At 44.1% G+C, this 18,387-nt stretch overlaps 1 protein-coding gene across 1 annotated transcript; it reads left to right on the top strand.

The window, feature by feature from the left end:
- The first annotated feature begins 1,262 nt into the window (after window positions 1-1,262).
- alx4a (ALX homeobox 4a) lies at window positions 1,263-18,352 on the top strand. The gene is made up of 4 exons (XM_062384932.1): window positions 1,263-1,621; window positions 7,891-7,905; window positions 17,397-17,505; window positions 17,882-18,352. The coding sequence occupies exons 1-4, from the start codon at window positions 1,263-1,265 to the stop codon at window positions 18,200-18,202; spliced, it is 804 nt and encodes a 267-aa protein (XP_062240916.1). The 3' UTR covers window positions 18,203-18,352.
- The last annotated feature ends 35 nt before the right edge of the window (window positions 18,353-18,387 follow it).

The raw sequence follows: 18,387 nt of genomic DNA, 5'->3' as shown, positions 1-18,387 counted from the left end.
CAAGACAAATAAAGAGACATTCAAAAATAAACTAGCCATGTGTTGTATTATCAATTTAGACAAGTGTAGTTATTTCAGCCTCATGGGCCTCAAAGAAGACTGTTTTTTGTTATTGTGGACAACTTTCCAGTTATAGCCAATAATGGACTGACCTCTAATGTCGTCATTCGTTTGAAAACTGTTGTCTCCTAAGAAATTTGTAGACATTTAGTCTACAAAGGAATTACGTTGATTTTCTTTTCAGGGTGTTTAACTTTTCCAGGCTGCAGAGTGTCAAGGCTCTAAGGGATTTCATGAATAGTAGAGAGAGGCTTTCTCAAATGTTTGCACGCACATGCACATCATTTTCACCAATAGCTCACCACTGAGACACAAAAGCTGTACAATAATATAATATTATAAGAGTTATAGACAGGCTAAGCAAAATTTGAAATACAAATGTTACATTTTCACAGACTGTGCAAGCAGCCAAAACTGCTCGATGAACTGAAAAAATACAAATATAGAATTGATGATCCAAAGTGTTCTTTGGGAAATGATCAAATATAAATATTTACATTGTTCAGAAGTCATATTTAATATAAGGATCAATATTATAAAATGTTCTACTCCATATTTAATAGAAGCAAAAGTAATAAAAGACCCACACTTAAAATAAATCATCGATTCTTCGTGTTTAACTGTTGTTTCACCACAGAGCAGCAGGAACGCCGAGGCTGAGCTGCCCTTGATGAACCATTGCGAATGAAGCGTGAAATTGTGCCCTCTCCGCCCCAGTGCCATCACTCATGGGCTATATTCATATCCAAATTACATTAATGTCATGTGTTAAGCCCCCCGCCCCTGTTTTGTGAGCCTTTTTTTGTCCTCTAGCTAATAAGTGGCCCGACTCGTTCATGTCATCAGCATTAATCCGTTTTGCAGAGAGAGGTCCAGGGAGCCGGGAGCTGTGGGTCTCATCCTCTGAGCGCAGACACGTTTGTGTAACTCTCCTCAGACCTGCGGGGAGCTCGGAGTGTTTGGTCAACGATAGTGGTTCCTAGAAAAGATCTGAATCGTTTTATAACCAAAGCCAGCTGTGCTCTGGTGCGCGCCGCAGCCTCTCTCTCCGTGCGTGTGTGTGTGTGTGCGTGCGTGTGTGTGTGCGTAGAGGTAGAGGAAGGGGCGTCTGCAGAGAGAGAGAGAGACAGAGAGAGAGAGAAAACAGAGAGAGAGAGAGAGAGAGTTTGGTATTTTTCTTTCCTTCACTTTTTTTTATAGGCATGAACACCGAGACCTGCGTTTCATACAGCGACATGACATCCATGGATTCATATTATAGCGCCTCTGCAGCAGCGCAAGGCAGGGATCACCAGGCGGACCACTTTAGGACATTCCCGGCCACTGACACCAAATACAGCCCCACCGCCTTCCTGCCCAACAAAGGTCAGGCGTACGGAGAGAAGTCCCGGAGCCCCTTCCAGCAGGAGTGCCAGTCATTGGATGCCGCCGCAGCTGGGCAAGGCACTTTCGGTAAATACCACCTGTTTATGCAGAGGTCGTCTTGCAAAACGTCCTCCGAGGAAGGCAAGCTGCACCCGGAGAGGGGACACAACGGAGGGCTCATCCCCTGCTACGGTGAGTGCAAATAAAAGAAGAAGAAAGTAAACTTTAAGATGACGGAGATTTCAGGGGTGTGCGGAGATGGAAAGGTGAGAGGGTGCCAAACTTTCAGTACGCAGCAGACATGGATGATGAGAATTAGAGGATATGCACCAATAGTTGTTATATGGGAAAGATTTATCAGAGCCGTGCGCTTCTGTGAAACATTAATTATGAGTCTGATGATCTAACACATGGGCAGAAGAGTTTGTAATCTGTCAGTGGTCGCTCCTTTCTCAACCTCTTCCCACAAACGCCGCAGATGGAGCCTGACAACGTGGTTTGGAAGTCCCGAACGCAAAATGATGGCGTATGATGCAGAACCAGGCCATCTGTGGTTCATTTAGTTCACCAACAAAACTTAGTTTACACGTTAGTCGTTTCTAAAACTGTCTGCCTGGTAAAATAACTTATCCAAAGATGATTTATACAGGTTCAACTTCTATGTTTGGTCTAAAATTCTCCTCCACGATGGATAACCTTGGTGCGTAAAAGCGCATCATGAACCTTATGTCTCCAGCAGCAGCAGCAGCAGCAGCAGCAGCGGGACACACACTTCCATCCCAGCTTGTTACGACGTGGCCCGTGCGGGACTTATGTGCGTAACACAGTTGAGAGAAGAGCCATAATCTCCCCGGCTATCAAATTGTCCCGTTGGCCATCAAAATTAAATTAGGGCGCGTTTAATGCGATAATCTGCATTACAATCCTTAACATCGGAGCTGAGTCGGACAATTGAATTAACAGGTTTTCGGATGGCACAAATAGCGAGCTCCAAACTGATAATATTTTCATTTCATTGCTCTGCCCTGATTGGCTCCAATTAGACGTAATTGCGCGGGGACGCGGATGTAATGGGTGAATGATGGCGGTGTAAATAAACGGGTCACCTCATTAGGCAGGAGGCCACTTTGAAGCAGCAGCATTACACTCACCTGGAAATATCGACTGCAAAACAACAAACACACAATAAAAAGCGGAGGAACTACATGTGTCAACAAAATAAAAACGTGGACACACTCACATAATATTTGCTGTACTGTACAGTGAGTCCTATATATTGTAATCCAAAGTGTATTTATGCGCTCAGCTTAATAAACAACTTGTAAATAACAGAGGCACAGAAATCGCAAGCCAGACAAACAAACAAAAAAAATAAGCAAACACATTTTCTTTTCCTCAGAATGACTCGAGCTGCTGTATAAACATTACGCCTCGTTATCACGTCCAAACACACAGTAAATAATTGAACCCCGAATAGAATGAGTCGCGACCGAAACAATAAAATAACATCAGATAAATTAGATGACATAAAAAAAGAATAAAAAAAACTCCTCGTGTAAAAGGAGAGAACCGTTTCTTTTTTACTGTGTTTTTATTTGACAGGAGCCACCGAGCCGCGTGTCCGTCACTGGTCCTCTGACATGTTTAGTAGATTTAGTTCAAAGATGTTCTCTAGACGCTTTCTGGAAATCAGCCTTTCGAAATAAAAAAGCTTTGACAGCTCCGACATGTCGAGGACGGAGATCAACTTTTTCCAAAGTGTCTTTATAAAGGCTATTAAGTTTTATTACCTTTTAACTTTGACAAAGATCCGGTCAAGATTAAATCAAGTTTTTAATTCGGTTGTAAATAATATAATAGCAATAAGTAAAATAAAATCTTTAATCCAAACGAAAATGTTTTTAATTTGATAAAGGAATTCTCTCTAATCCCTACATTATTAAGAAGGATTTGAAACGTAATTTCAGCTCCCGTCTTCTTTTGATTTAATTTACTGCCCTAATAGAAATATGCCTATCGTTTATTGATATAGGAAGAGAACATTTATATTATGTATAATGTGTATATTTAGATTGAAATAGGTCAGTGCAGCTTGTCTATATGCTTTATTGTTTGATTAAATAAATACTAAACTGGAATCACACTGTAGAAAAAAAAAACGGCGATGTTTAATAACTGATTAATAATTATAATAATTATCACTATGTGCATTGACATGAACTTCACTTTCATGTGTCAGTCGTGTGAAGATAACATAGTTCGGTTCGTTGCGATGTATTCACGCGTATTTTCACTGAGTTGAATGCAGCCGTGAAATCTGCAGAGTTTACTGGAGACGGGATGATAAATGATTCCTGATGTCTTTATGGACTTTATTGGCAAATGCTGCAGTATTTTACTTCCTGTCTGGTTTCTTTTGTCCAAGTACTTAGTTTCGTCGTTGCTACTCGTGGTTTGATTTGTTCTGTCAGAGTAGATGTGATGACCGTGAAGACCTTCGTTAAAGTCACTCAAACACAGGTTCATTGTTTTTCTCACTCAACACACCGACGCTGCTGTTGTAACTGAAATGAAGGAAGCATGAAGAGGCGCACGAGTAGAGAGGAAGAAGTCAGATCTGCCTTTCAACAATAAAGAACTCCACTAATAAAACGAATAAAACACACAGCTAGAAGGAACACTCAGAGAAAAGCCTCCAGTACAAATATCAACAATGTAGAGCTTGAGTATAAGTGACATCCTGAATTAAAAATTATACTTAAGTTCAAATAAAATAATATTCTCGCCAGAATATAGGTCAATAAAGTTCAAATGTCTCATGCAGAACGTTCCCATGAATTAAGCTGCAAGCAATATTTAAATATAGCAGTTTATCAACTTTGCATGTTGTCACAGGTGATGAATTTATTTTTGCATATAATATATTTATCTGAAATGAACTGATTAAATGTAGTAAATAACAACAGCTATCTTTCAGAAAAAAATGTAGTAGAAATTTAATACGCAAGTAAAGTAAAGTAAAGTAAATCGGAGTACTTCAAACTTGAAGTACCTCAAGTCTTCTTAATTTATTGACCACATCTAAAAATGTACATTGCAGTTGTCGAAACAAACAGACTGGACACCAAACCATGACAAATATATAAATATATATGAATTTACTTTATCAAAATAAAATTGGTAAAGGAGCTCCTCGGCTCAAACAATAAAACTCTGAACAAGATTCACTCACTAGGTCTGAAAGTTTTCAAGCGTCACATGTCTTCATAAACCTCCAGAGACCAAACCCTTCTTCTTTTGATGATGTCCCTGTGTCTGAGGTTGATGACCTCTAGCTCCAGTTCCCTGCCCTCATCTGTTTGGAGAGGAGAGCGAGTTCCTCTACGCTCTCACACACAAACACACACACACACACACACACACACACACACACACACAGCAGAGAGAATCCATTCGAAACAGCCATTTGTACGTCTCTGGTGTCAGAGCAGAGCCTTCTGCTACATTTGGAGTCCAGTTTGACACAGTAAACATTTCACTGCTCCATTGACACAGTGGATGTTGTGAGGACTCGTAGGCCTGATGAAAACGGGGCCGTGTCTTCTGTCACTTTCAGTCTTTTCCAGAGACAGAGATGTGCAAGGGTAATGACGCTGCTGCAGCAACAACAACAGCTCTGATGTAATGTGAAGACATAAAACCCTGCAGCTCAAATCATAAGTTACTTTTCAGGCTAAGCAGAAGGGAACCCCTAACCCTAACCAGTTCTGCAGTTATCTCTACTTTCTCCATGGTGCCCGACATTCAGGTGTGAGAGCTTTGCTTTGTGAGGCCGACCCCAAAAGGAAGATCTCTTCCTGTGTCCGTTTCTTCCTTCGCCGTCTTTATCCCCAACGACTCGACCGCTTCAGCCTCTTGTAGCGTCCGTCCGCACTGATTGGCTCGAGCAGGGAGTAATGGGAACCAGCCAAGACGCCCAGACAAGCGGGACACACTTCAGCCAGTCAGTGACTTGAGTGGAGGTGACACCGACTCGGGTTCATTTCAGCGTTTGGCCTGAAGTTTGGCAGGGCAATTTACATCAGGCTCAGTTTGCATGGCCGAGTGAGAGCAGCAGGGCCGAGCGGCTCAGGACTTCCTTTGGTCTCTTTGTCACCGACTCATGTAAAACGACACCGATGCAGATTGCTTTTTTTTTTTTTTTGGTGCATTCTCAACAGTCATGGACGACAGGTTTTCACAGAACATGGTCGTGGTTTTCTTTCTTTTCTTTGACTGTTAATTCTTCGTGCAAAGTCACGTGGAAAAGCAAGATTTCAAAGGAAGAAGAGGATTTGAGGTTTTACATATTGAAGACAATTGTTTTTTTCCAATTCTGACTGCTTTGGAAAAGCTATATAAGTAGAATCTAAGCACACATCGTCTAAACATTCAGGAAAACAATTTCCAAGGCTACGTCAATACGTTTAGCCGATAGTTGTCAGTATTAAACTTTACAAATCAACTCTAATTCCTTGGATTAAGTTTGATGGGTACACAGGCCTTAAGATACTGACCATTTAATTAGATTTCCTTGTCTGACAGTTATTAATTTCTTATGAGCCTCTCAGAGAGTTGAGTTTCTCAGACCCATACAGAATTGTTGCAGCACTGTTGGGAGTAATAACTCAGCTGGTGAAAATTGCATTTTGTGTCCTCAGACTAATGTTTGAATATTCAGATTTTCCGTCCATGGATCCTTTGCCTGGAAGAAACGTTGTTGTTGAGTTGGTTTGCCAGCAAAGTATTTTTCTATTCAGCAAAAAAAAACTAAAGTTTCTTTAGAGCGTTTTCCCACTCAGACGGAATGTTCTCCTCCGATCAGACAACAAAAACACAAGATGAGGGAAACTCTGTTTTGCTCCAAGGTCTGAGGGAAACATTTGGAAGAGAGTTGGTGGATGGGGGGGGGGGGGCAACGGGGAGAAGAGTGAGAGGAAAAGAGGGTGAGAGGAGATTTATCTGTCTCAGACTTTATGGATTTTATTGTTTAGTACGTGAATTTTGCACAGCCGGCTGAAATGGTTAATCGCTCTGCTCAGTCAACAGTGTTGAGTTTCAAAGTTAACGGTTCGGAATCACGAAAAGAAAAAAATGTAATAGATTTATTCGCAGAGGTTCTGTCTGTAAGACACATCAAGTGTTTCCAAATCAAAGGAGTAGTGTGCAAAACACATTGTATCTATGGGTAGTGGTGGTGTGTTAGTGTGTGTATGTATGTGTATTTTTGACACGTGCACCTGACACCACACAAAGCAAGTCCATGGATGTGTTATTTGAGATGAGGTTAAACTTCTAGAAGAGACATCGCTGCATCTTCAGCAGAGGTCGGATAAATATTAGGATCCTCAACATGTGATTCTAATTTATCTTTTTACTATTTAACAGTTATACGAAACAACCATTTAGCTTGTTGATGTGTAAACAATGTCACCGTGTGAAAGTGGTCGGTCAAAGAAATAAGGCCGAAGAGAGTGATGATCTGAAAAAGCAGCTCCCCTTCGCCTTGTAGAGAAGTTGCAGTAGTTTGCGTTGAGACGTGTGGGTCACATGTTCTGCTGAGTTCACAGCCATTGTTGTCATGAGCCGTTTACAGATATACACTCGGGAAAACTGCTGGTAGGTTGGGTAGAGGAAGAGCATAGCAGGAGGAGAGTCTCTGGAACACACTGCAGGTGAGGGGTGGCGGGTGGGGGGGTGGGTAGACGTGAGGCCGACACACAGTGTTTCACATTCAGCATCCGCATCATAACTCAAAGCTCATGAGTCTCATTGTCTTTAAACTGTTATCAACATGTTCACTCTTGCTGAATTATCCTGGCATTTTCTGTACATTTAATGTCGGTGCAACTCACTTGGACACTTACCTTCTCACATACGGCCCCTCTGGAAAATTTCAGGAAAATGTCCCATGTTCATTGTATGTCCGACAGCAGTTTTTCAGTCACCAAATGGCAGGAAGAGACATATGTAGCGTTCAGAAGCTAAGAAGCCCCTCAGGAATCGGTGGAGACCAAAATCAGAGCGAAAAGAGAATGAGCATTGCCCATCCATTCATCAAATGACCAGAAACACGACTCTAAATGAATGATGATGTTGTTCTATCACTGCCAGACGTGTAAATAAGTAACTGTAAGTTCATCATATACACTCGACTCCACTGCCTTGACCTGATTGTTCAGCTGACACAGGATCAGCGTCTCCGTCCGTCTCTGCAGCCAAGCAAGATTTAAGAGGAATCCACAGCCCGGAGCTCCATGCTACGTCCTAATCCATTTTTAAGTCAGTGAAACACGTACAAATAAATACTTTGCTCAGACATTTCCTTTCCCCCGTTCGGTGCATTTAGTTAAACAACGTTGACCTTTTTTCTTCCTCGTCTCTTTTCTCTCCTCGAGTTTGGATTTTGGGAGTTTGAGAAACCAGTCTCTCACAGTTGCCGTGTGCTGGGTAATTTATAGTGTTTCCTCTTAACACTATGAGCTGACCCCAGTCGTCCCAGTCAATAAAGACGCACGGATGGTGCCCTGTCACTTTACAGCCAGTTAAGTTACTCTTTGATGTTGCCCCCTCGTTTAACTCTCTGAATTAGGTCGCGAGCCGCCCGCGCTGAGTGGCTGACCCGGGAAAACTTTGTTTTCGTCCCGATATCCACACGGGAACCACCCCGCGATATTAAAATGAGGCCCGGTGGAAGCAAATCTTTGTTTTGATTCTGATGTCAACGCCATTAGAGACACACTGTGATGTACTCCAGATAAATATTTCACTCATGTGTACGCTGCGTGTGAAGAATTTAAACTTGTTTACAAACCCGTGTGTGTAAATTTACACACAACATAAACTGTAAATCAGCGCTCAGCCTATTCTGAGGCACTTTTGTGTGTATTGAAGTTTTGCAGAACTTTCCCTGAGCCCACTGCACAGAGCTGCCGACCTTGCTCTCCTCACTGTGCTGGCTAAGTTGAACAGATGCTGAGTGTTGAAACCCTCTGCAGTTGAAATAGAACGTTCTGTGGTTGCAACACAAAACATTTAGCGTGCCACATTAATCCGAAAAAACGTAAAAAACGGATTTTAGCTATGAGTTTGCTGAGACCCGCAGGTGTGAGCTGAAACTGTCACACGTGTAATTAAAGATCAAGCAAATCATCCTGGTCATAAACACTGAGATTGTTTTTGATGCAGCACGTTTTCTCTCAGTCTCTCTGCACAGAGGTGAAATCATTTCTCATGTTCAGGGGACAGATGGTGAGTTCTCTGCAGGAGGGCCCGACGCTGTTCACCTTGGGCAGCGCTGGGGAGCCTCCCAGCTCCAGCGGATCGCACGGATAACAAGCAGGACACTGTCACAATATTCCACTCCTGCCAAGAAAACATCGGTGACATGCGATATAAACAACGGCCTTTGATCAGGGAGAGGCCTCCTGATTTCAAACAATCTGACAGCTCTCGCCTTGTGGGGCCGGCGGGTGCCGCGCTGGGGAAATATGATGAAACGCCCGGGGAGGGTTTTGGTCGGGTGAAGCCCATTTGCTCCATTTCAAACCCAACAGCGAGGCAGTGCTGCGGTGGGGGGGGGGGGGGGGGGTTGACGGACCCCGAGCAAGAGGTCCGCCACCAAAACATGGCTCCTCAGCCCAAATCCACTTCCAGCGTCGCTGAGTAAACATCTCAGAAACCAGAGAGCCCCTGCTCACTGGATCTCGCAGAGATGAATAGCATCTGGTCCGGTCACCGTTATACAATACATCACTGTGATACAATATAATATCTGCATTGTGTGCAGTATGGGGTCTCCAACCAGGGGGGGGGTTGTTCTCTCTTTGCAAGGAGGCATAAAATAAAACAGCAGCTTCATAGGGGACAGACCCCTGCATATAACTTATTTCAGCAAGGCCCCAACTGACTGAGATACAAGCACCATGTGTCAGTAAATCGTCTGTAGGGTTCTTGGTGCCAACCAGAAACCAGAAACCAGAAACCAAAGACACAGACACATTTTTCAGATTCACTCAGTTGCTTATCTGACCTTAAAATGTTTCTGTTGGTATCTGGACAACGTTTATGTACAGTTGTTGTTTTTTTTTTAAATAAATTTAAAATAAGAGACATTTCTTCAAATTATAGAGCAAACTTTTTTAGAATTACTACCAAAAGCACCAAGTTTTGCCTTGACGTATTTTAACACCTACTCCTCAATACACTGACACATCAGTCAGTATAAAATGTCCCCACTAAATCATTAATCACGCTTCCGTTCAGCTTCTATAACTTGATGTCAAACTAACTTATGGTTCTGTAGAAGATGTTTTGGTTGATGCTGTTATTATTGCCTGTATCTGTGAGACTCGATCTATTCACTTCACCTTGCAGCACATTACCCAACATGGCTGTGGTTTAGGGTCACTGGGTGTGTGTGTATGTGTGTTTGTGTGTGTGTGTGTGTGTGTGTGTGTGTGTGTGTGTGTGTTTGTGCTGAGAATTGCACACCGAGCTCAAATGAGCACACACACCTCCTGGTTCTAACCTGACAAATTGCAGGATGGGCAGATGAGCGTCCCTGAAAATAACTTCACCTCAGATGGTGCTGAGGAGCGGGAAGGTGCGGCGCTGTCGTCATCAGATGGAAAAAGCACGCTCACAGGCCATACTGGGCAGGGTGGGAGCATGTCCTGTACACATGATGGGAATGTGTATTAATCCAAAGGTGTGTGTGAGATACTGGTGAGTGCAGTGAAGGGCAGCCGTGGGGAGAAAAGAGCTGCCAGCTTAGACAAGAACACTGGCAGAGACACGGCTATGGAAATTTATGATCGGAGAGCTGCCTGAGGTTTTACTGTTAAGCTGCAGCCATGAAACAAGCGTGTGGGACAGAGAGAGTGAACAGTGATCGCCCTCATTTTCTCATGGCTACAATTTACTCCCCGGCAAATGACTTGTGACAGACTTGCCGCCAGGTGACTCTGCTGTGCTTTACTGACTCGATTAACCTCAATCACATGCAAGACTGATAAACAGAGGCTGGGTGGAGGAAAGGATGGTGTGTGTGTGTGTGTGTGTGTGTGTGTGTGTGAGTGAGGCAGAGGTTGGGGAAGGTTGTTGTAAAACTTAAAAAAAAGCTGTAACTTTTTGTCAGTCTCAAAATGAAGGGCAGGGCGTCTTGTTCCACCGAATCACAAACTGCAGCAGCTGGATCCTAGAAGCAGCCGGTGATCCAGGTCAGGCATCAATTACACAGCGAGTTAGAAAAAACAAATCAACACACAAACTCGGCACTGATCCCACAAATGTATCACCAGAGAGGAATACACTGCCAGAGGAAAAGGATCAATCTCGTCATTAATACTGTTTATTTACCACTCAGCCGAACACCTAGTCCCCTCATGAAACCACATTAAAATTCTCTAGATCTGAATTTTTCATCTTCACAAAAACGATCACATTCATCAACACCGACCTCATAAACATGTCTGTCGTTTTTTCATAATCTCACAATGTTAAAGAAAGAAAAAAAAACAACCTGGATCTGCCTCTCGATCCGGAGCCTAATGGAACCTTCCCTGGCCCATTTCACATCCTTCCACTCAGTTCCAGTGTAACCTGCCCAGTGTGTGTGTTGCTCTGACACATTTGTCTTGTAATTGGCCGAACTTGTTGGATTTGAGATTAAGATCATCGCAGAGAGCTGAGAAACAGCCCCGCAGTGTGTCAGTCCAGTCATTTTTGTGCCAGCAGCTGCTGCTTATCGGTAAAACACTTCATGAAACATTGCATTTTGTGTCTGTGGAGACTTGTGGAGGTTTCCCAAAAGAGCAAATGTCAGAAAAGTAGAGTAAAAATCCAGTTCCACTAACTTTGAGCCCTGCACTAAAGAGAGACAGTTCAAGAGCTTTGAAGTCTGAATATTAACAGATTTCCTCTCGTACTTTATTGTCGTTTTCATCTTGAGAATCCAGACACATGACTCACATCACCTCCCTGTGCCATGCAGCCTCAAACCCAGGAGAACAGCAGTAGATCACGATGCTCATTTATCTCACTGTACGTTGTCCTCTCATAGTGAGAGGTTGTGTCTCTCGCAGCCGAGCCATTACACAACTTTCTGCTCGTGGTCTTGTAATGACTTTCATACTTTCCTTTATGGTCACGTCCATCTTCGGTCAGAGGGTAACAAATCCAGACAGATCCGGTTTGAGTCCATCGCTTCAATCCTGATGAAATACTAACGGTTTGCTCTCCTCCCTGTCTCTGCAGGTAAGGACGGTTCAGGTCTGACCGACACCGAGCTGGCCCCGGACTCCGACCCACCTGGAATGGACACCAGCTACCTGACTTTGAAGGATCAAGGTGTCAAGCCGGCCTCCGACAGGCTGCCAGGCACCGACCTAGCGAGCCCTATGGACAAAGCCGATGGCGGCGAAAGCAACAAAGGCAAGAAGAGACGCAACCGCACGACCTTCACCAGCTACCAGCTGGAGGAGCTGGAGAAGGTTTTCCAGAAGACGCACTACCCTGACGTGTACGCTCGGGAGCAGCTCGCACTGAGGACGGACCTGACTGAAGCCCGCGTGCAGGTAAAGCGACAGCAGAGCTTGAGGGAAACTTCATGTGCGGCTGAATTGGTTTAAAAAAAAAAGCAAATTGCTCTGAGGAAAGAAAAACAAACCATCAAACATCTCAGACCTTTCATCACAGACGGAGGTTAATTAGAAAACTTTCTATTTACACTAAAAGTCAAATGGTTACCGCAGCTTCATGAAACCATATGGCCGTCACGTCAATAAGCAAAAAGAAAAAAGTTAGTCATCGCAGCCGAACAGTGTTTAAACAACTCATCCTCACGGATCCTTCAACATCTGCAGCTCTGCAGAGATAACGTCACTCACAGAACCACACTAGAGATTTATGTGGGAGTCGTGGGGAGAGAGTGGGGGAGTGGGAGCTAACAGAGGCCAGGGGGCCCCGGGGGGGGGGGGGGGGGGGGGGGCGGAGGTTTCAAGCTGCAGCCTGGGCCTCATATGTGCAGTCGGAGGGGAGCGGGCTTTCATCACCATGTGACCAGACTTGTTCGGCTCTGATGTGTTTCCCTGGTATCGGATCAACGGCCTTTCCAGCTGAACTCAGTTCAGGTGCTGGTCCAGCCCGAGGTGTACAGCACCTCTGCGGCTGAACCCCTGTGGTGACCTCCCGGCCCTGATTTGCATCCAAACCAGTCGTGGCTGCTGTACTGCATTCCAATCCCGGCGAACAGAGAACGAGACCGCCGCCATTTTTGCATTTGTGTGGCGTGTACGCGTGCACCGTGGACGACTCAAGCCCCGGGGATTCTCTGTGTTTTTCTTTCATTAACATCCTGTCCAGTCAAGAATGTGTCCCTGCTGTGGTCTCCGGGGGGAAGGTGTGAAACCCTTTCCCATGGGCTTTTGAGCAAGTTGATATTCCGAGGTCATGACAGAATTTCGAGGCGAACCTTATTCCAGGTTTTTGCTAAAATGAATGCAAACGTGGCTGCGTTGCTTTATGTTGTGACGAGATAAGAAACCATTAAAAGTCACCTTCGACACGATGAGCTGGAACAGTGGCGAGACGCGGTCTGCAGTGAAACACAGGAAGTCTGTGCAGCCACAGGGTTATAACTCAAACCTCTGAAGGTATGCTGCTCCGCTCCGCGCGGCTGCTGCTGCTGCTCGTACCATCACAGAGCCGCCTGCCTCAGATGGATGCAGCTTTACAGCCCCCAGCTCTCCCAGCGGCCTCCTCAAACACTCAACTGGAAAAAGATAAAAGACACGAGATGCCTTGTCAGTCAGAGAGCGGGGATCTGCTCCCATTCACTCATTCACACGCAAACCCACTCACAGCTCATGAATTCTGCATCTGGACGGAGAGAGAAAAGTCAATGAAAAAAAATCTTTACCGCTGCAAACGTTTTTTTTCCTAAACTTTTGAAATGGACGAGCAAGATGGTAAAGAGAGTTTAAACTGTGGAGTGGGATGTTACACCTCATTGTCTCATGGTTCTCACGCGCACAGGAAAACAAAACAGTTCGAAAAACCTGAGGCTCTCAGGGTTGTTTGCTTTTTTTATTCTCTGGGTTTCAAAGGGAGAAAGTTCAGATCTGAGTCATATGCACAACAGATACATGTGAGGGGTCAGGGGTCAGAGGTCACAGGGTTTCAAAAACATCACATCTCTCAGATTTGCCGTTGTGTTTCGGGCCAGAGAGCTCCGAGAGCCGAGATGGCATCTGACATGTGGAGTTCACCGGGCAAACACAGGCGTCAGCACGAGGTCATGGATCCAAACAGTCGACGGGAGAGGAAATAACAGGAAACGGTGATTTGTACGAGAGATGGAGGAGACGCTGGTTCCTGCGAGAGGCCGCGCCTACTTCAGAGTCAAGTCATTCCCATCATTCTACAAATAAACAAAGTGACTTGATCGACCGAGAGGAAGTGAATTCACTGATTGATGCGAGACGACGCGTCTCCACTTCCTCCCACCATCCGGAAATGAAACAAAATGATCCTGGATACGAGGAGTCTGTGCAGCAGCGATTGGGGGATGGAGCCAGACGTGCACTCGACCAATCACGAGTTAGCGTCAGCTTTTCAAGATGTCTCAGCCCATTTCTTATAGTATCAAATAATTAATTAAAACCAAACTTAATTTGCTGTTTTCATTTGTGTCATGCTTCATTTTTATTTGATGATTTGATGATTTGATGATTTTGGATTGTTAGGTGAACATGAGATGTCACCTCAGGGTCTGACAAAACGGGGACTTTCTGTTATGCTCACGCAGTTTGGAGATGAAGCATGGTATTCTGTCCTGTATTTCTTGAGTAATACTGCTAATACACAAACAAACAAACTAATAAACAAACAAACAATAAAACAAAGGTTGATGAGAACACAACCTGCTTGGTGGAGGTAACACAATTCTCATTATCCATATTATCAGATCAACGGTAAAAAACATGAAGAAGACGACATTCATAATACTTAGACTGTTAACTATTTGTGTATATTAAAGTCATGAGTTTATAATGAATAAACTGCATCTCAAACTTTCATATACCAACACAGCATGTCCAGAGTCAGATCTCACAGTCTCTGGTATGTTTCTCTGACTCCCCTCACTAGTGTCCTGGTTTTACCTTTATCTGACACACGAGTTATGAAGTCACGCCGCAGACGACTCCGGGGAAAAAGGGAACCAACTTATTTTGAATGAACTACAACAGTGGGCAGAGGTGTTTCCACGATATCAATAGGACTTTGGGGGTGTTGGAAAAGCTCAGCCAGGCTCAGCCGTGGATTTCTTTTTTCCTTCGGTGTGGAAGCCGACATGAGTGACAGCGGAGGCGGGTTATCAATCCTCTGAGCCGCCCTCTCACTTCAAAGTGCTCGCAGCCCCATACAGCTCTCCTGCTGGGGCCAGTTTGGCATTTCTCTGCTCTTTCTCTCTGGGGCCGTAACATAAATAAAGCCTCATTGAAAGTCCACCAGCTACTTAAGCTGTCAAGGTCTTTACCAATTACTGTCAGGACGCAGTGTGTGCAACACAAAAATATGTTCTCCTGGTATAATGGCCAACAGGCCTTCCAGAGAGCGGGGTGAGCCGATGAGAGCTGGTGGTGACACTGTATGTGGAGACACAGCTGAGGAGAAAAGGTCCTGCACCACATCTACAGATTATTTCCAAATGACACCAACCACAGTACAAGATGTCAGGAGCTTTCTAAAGATATGATACCAGCAGTGTGTGCGAAGAGGAGGAAAGTAAACTGCATATTCTGCCTGGAAGGTTGACCAGCATAGAAAGACAAAGAATCATTGAGCCAGCCGCACACACACCTTCACCTTAAAGTGTCATAGAGCCATTCTCTATGAGTGATCGATCGACCAATCAATCAATCAACCATCCAAGCTACCTATCTATCTATCTATCTATCTATCTATCTATCTATCTATCTATCTATCTATCTATCTATCTCTCTATCTATCTATCTATCTATCTATTTATGTATCTATCTATCTATCTATCTATCTATCTATATATCTATCTATCTATCTATCTATCTATCTATCTATTTATGTATCTATCTATCTATCTATCTATCTATCTATCTCTCTCTCTCTCTCTCTCTATTTATGTATCTATCTATCTATCTATCTATCTATCTATCTATCTATCTATCTATCTATCTATCCTATCTATCTATCTATCTATCTATCTATCTATCTATCTATCTATCTATCTATCCTATCTATCTATCCTATCTATCTATCTATCCATCTATCCATCTATCTATGTGTCTGTCTGCCTGAATAATTCATGGTTCTTTAAGACAAAAATCCGAAATGTTAGAGGTTCTAATATTTAATGCGTGAGTGTAATTTGGTGCAGATCCACATAGAAATCAGGATCTAGTGAATTTAAATGTCATTTCATTAGGGAACAGTTGAAAGTTTGTGCGCTACTGAGTGACATGCTAGTTATCGTTTGTGTTTGATTTGACCTGGCTTTCATTGCACGGCCCTTACAAGTCAGATTTACCGTTAGCCTCAGAGCACCCTACAGTTCACCCTAACATCTACAGGTAGTAGGTAACTGAAACTAAGCAGAAGAGGATCTAGTCCTATATTCTAAAATGTTTGCGTTTGATTTAACAACAGTGTATGAAGGCAGTAAGTTTGTGCTCTAATCAACTGACTGATTTCTCCCAAGCTAATTCCTTATATCTTATCATTTGGAACATGTTAAATGTTTCATGATATTTGAATAAGTAAAATGATACTTTGACCATTTTCTAATGCATTAAGTCAAACCCGTCAGTTTCCTGTCAACTCAAGGCAACGGGACCAGGACGATTCATTTAAATAACATCTCTGCTGAACGGCCTGTTTGGTGGTGATGGTGTTGACAGGAAACCTAATGGTGATCTGAAAAGTGGGAGGTCGCTGGAAAACACAGTCTGGAAGCAGTTTTTAAACACATCAAGTCAACGTGGAAACCTGTTTTATCCCACTTCTCAAGAATCCCTGGACATGAAGGTTCGGGTTGGTGGATTCCGAGTTAGGCAGCGCGGCCGAGGATGTACGAAGACATCAAGGAAGGAAGGATTATGTCCTCCGCTCTGTGTGCTTCTTTAATTTAGAGGGAGACAGCAACTCAAAGCCGGAGCTTTGGGCCTCAGGAAATTAAAAAGGAAAATGCAAACCAACCCCGGTTATAATCCCGTCTCATGTTTCAATCTCCCACATTGCCTCCGCAGAAGATCCACAGTGAAGTGTGAGCAGAGAGCTGATAAAAAAGATGAATCAAATCAGAAATGTTGTTCTTGTCAGGTAGTTGTGATCAAGAGTCGTATTACAAACCTTTAAGATTTGGGTTTCAACCAATTCATGGCACTTTACGTCTAAAGCCTATTAAATCCCATTCATCTAAAATGTATTCAGATTACATTTCTTTTTTTCTTTTTAGTGTAACTTTCAATAAACAAGTGCTTCAGATTTATATCTATAATTATTGCAGAGAACTGTTCTCAGGCTAAGTCCCTTTTATTTTTGTCTTAACAATTTCCTTTTTTTAAATGATTTCAGTTAAACTAACATTTGCACAACTCAAGACACCTTTGGGTTGTGTTTGCATTTCTGATGTGCGGCCGATGCTTTTTGATATTCAGCCTCTCAGTCTTTTGGAAATACCACAACGGGATCATTTCTGAAAGGGAAACTTAAGATTTGTATCTGTGTAAAGGTATTTCCAGTTTAAGGTCAAGAGGTGATTTCTCCATCTCACCTTCAAAGGAGCCTGGATGCTGAGCCCAGTGAAAGTGCCGACCTGGTGTTTCCTCAGACACACTGGCTGTTGTGTAACGCTCGGCCGTTGTGTCTCTGCAGGTCTGGTTCCAGAACCGCAGAGCGAAGTGGAGGAAGAGGGAGCGCTTCGGTCAGATGCAGCAGGTCCGGACACACTTCTCAACCGCTTATGAACTGCCGCTTCTGACCCGTCCGGAGAACTACGCACAGGTACCCGAGCAGTTCTGCAGTACATGTACATGTTGAGCCCATAAACTGTTTGGATTCTGGCCATTGAACATTTTAAAGCCCTCACATTTCAGTCGATAACGTTCTTTTAAAGGACTAGTTTGATTTTTTGGGAAAGAGGTTTCATTAATTTTCTTGCAGAGGGTGAGATTAAAAGATTAATATCACTGCCATGTATATATATGATAATCAAGCCTCAGCTCAGGATAGAGACTAGAAACATTGAGGTGTGGCTGCAGCAGCCAGTACAACCAGTACAGTCCTTGTGTCTGATAAGGAAGATGAGAGAGGCACTGTGGTTAAAGCAGCAGCTCTGTCACTCTTTAACAAAACCGATTTCCCGTTCGATATATTCCAGATCCAGAACCCTTCCTGGATCGGCGGCGGCAGTGCAGCGTCTCCTCTGCCGGGCTGCGTGGTGCCCTGCGACACCGTGACCTCCTGCATGACCCCGCACCCCCACTCCGCCAGCGGGATGTCTGATTTCCTGGGCGTGCCGAGCCCCGGGGGTCACGTGGGCCAGGCTCACATGGGCAGCCTGTTCGGCGGGTCTCCTGGCATGGGCGCGGGCATCAACGGGTACGATCTCAACATGGACCCGGACCGCAAGTCCTCCAGCATCGCCGCCTTGCGCATGAAGGCCAAGGAGCACAGTGCGGCCATATCCTGGGCCACATGATGTGCTGGTTCTCGTGCCGGACGCCGGAAACACCTCGACAAACCCAGCTCGACGTGAGGGGCACGGAAAACAGAAGATTCGAGAGGCAACAGTGACTACCTTCATATGTGTTGCAATAAAATAATGATGCAAATACGAGGATGGATGAGGAAAAACTCCAAGAGACAAGAACAAGAGATTTGTCA

The sequence above is a fragment of the Platichthys flesus genome, chromosome 1, assembly GCF_949316205.1.
Source record: "Platichthys flesus chromosome 1, fPlaFle2.1, whole genome shotgun sequence".
Taxonomy (NCBI): Eukaryota; Metazoa; Chordata; class Actinopteri; order Pleuronectiformes; family Pleuronectidae; genus Platichthys; species Platichthys flesus.
Note: the sequence above shows the minus strand (reverse complement) of the source record. Positions and strands in the feature narration are given on the sequence as shown.

What these genes read in the sequence shown, in the direction of transcription:
- alx4a (XM_062384932.1), top strand. Translation starts at nt 1,263, where the DNA reads ATGAACACCGAGACCTGCGTTTCATACAGCGACATGACATCCATGGAT. An exon ending in GTCCGGAGAACTACGCACAG is followed by an intron (nt 17,506 to 17,881) that starts GTACCCGAGCAG and finishes GATATATTCCAG; the next exon opens with ATCCAGAACCCTTCCTGGAT.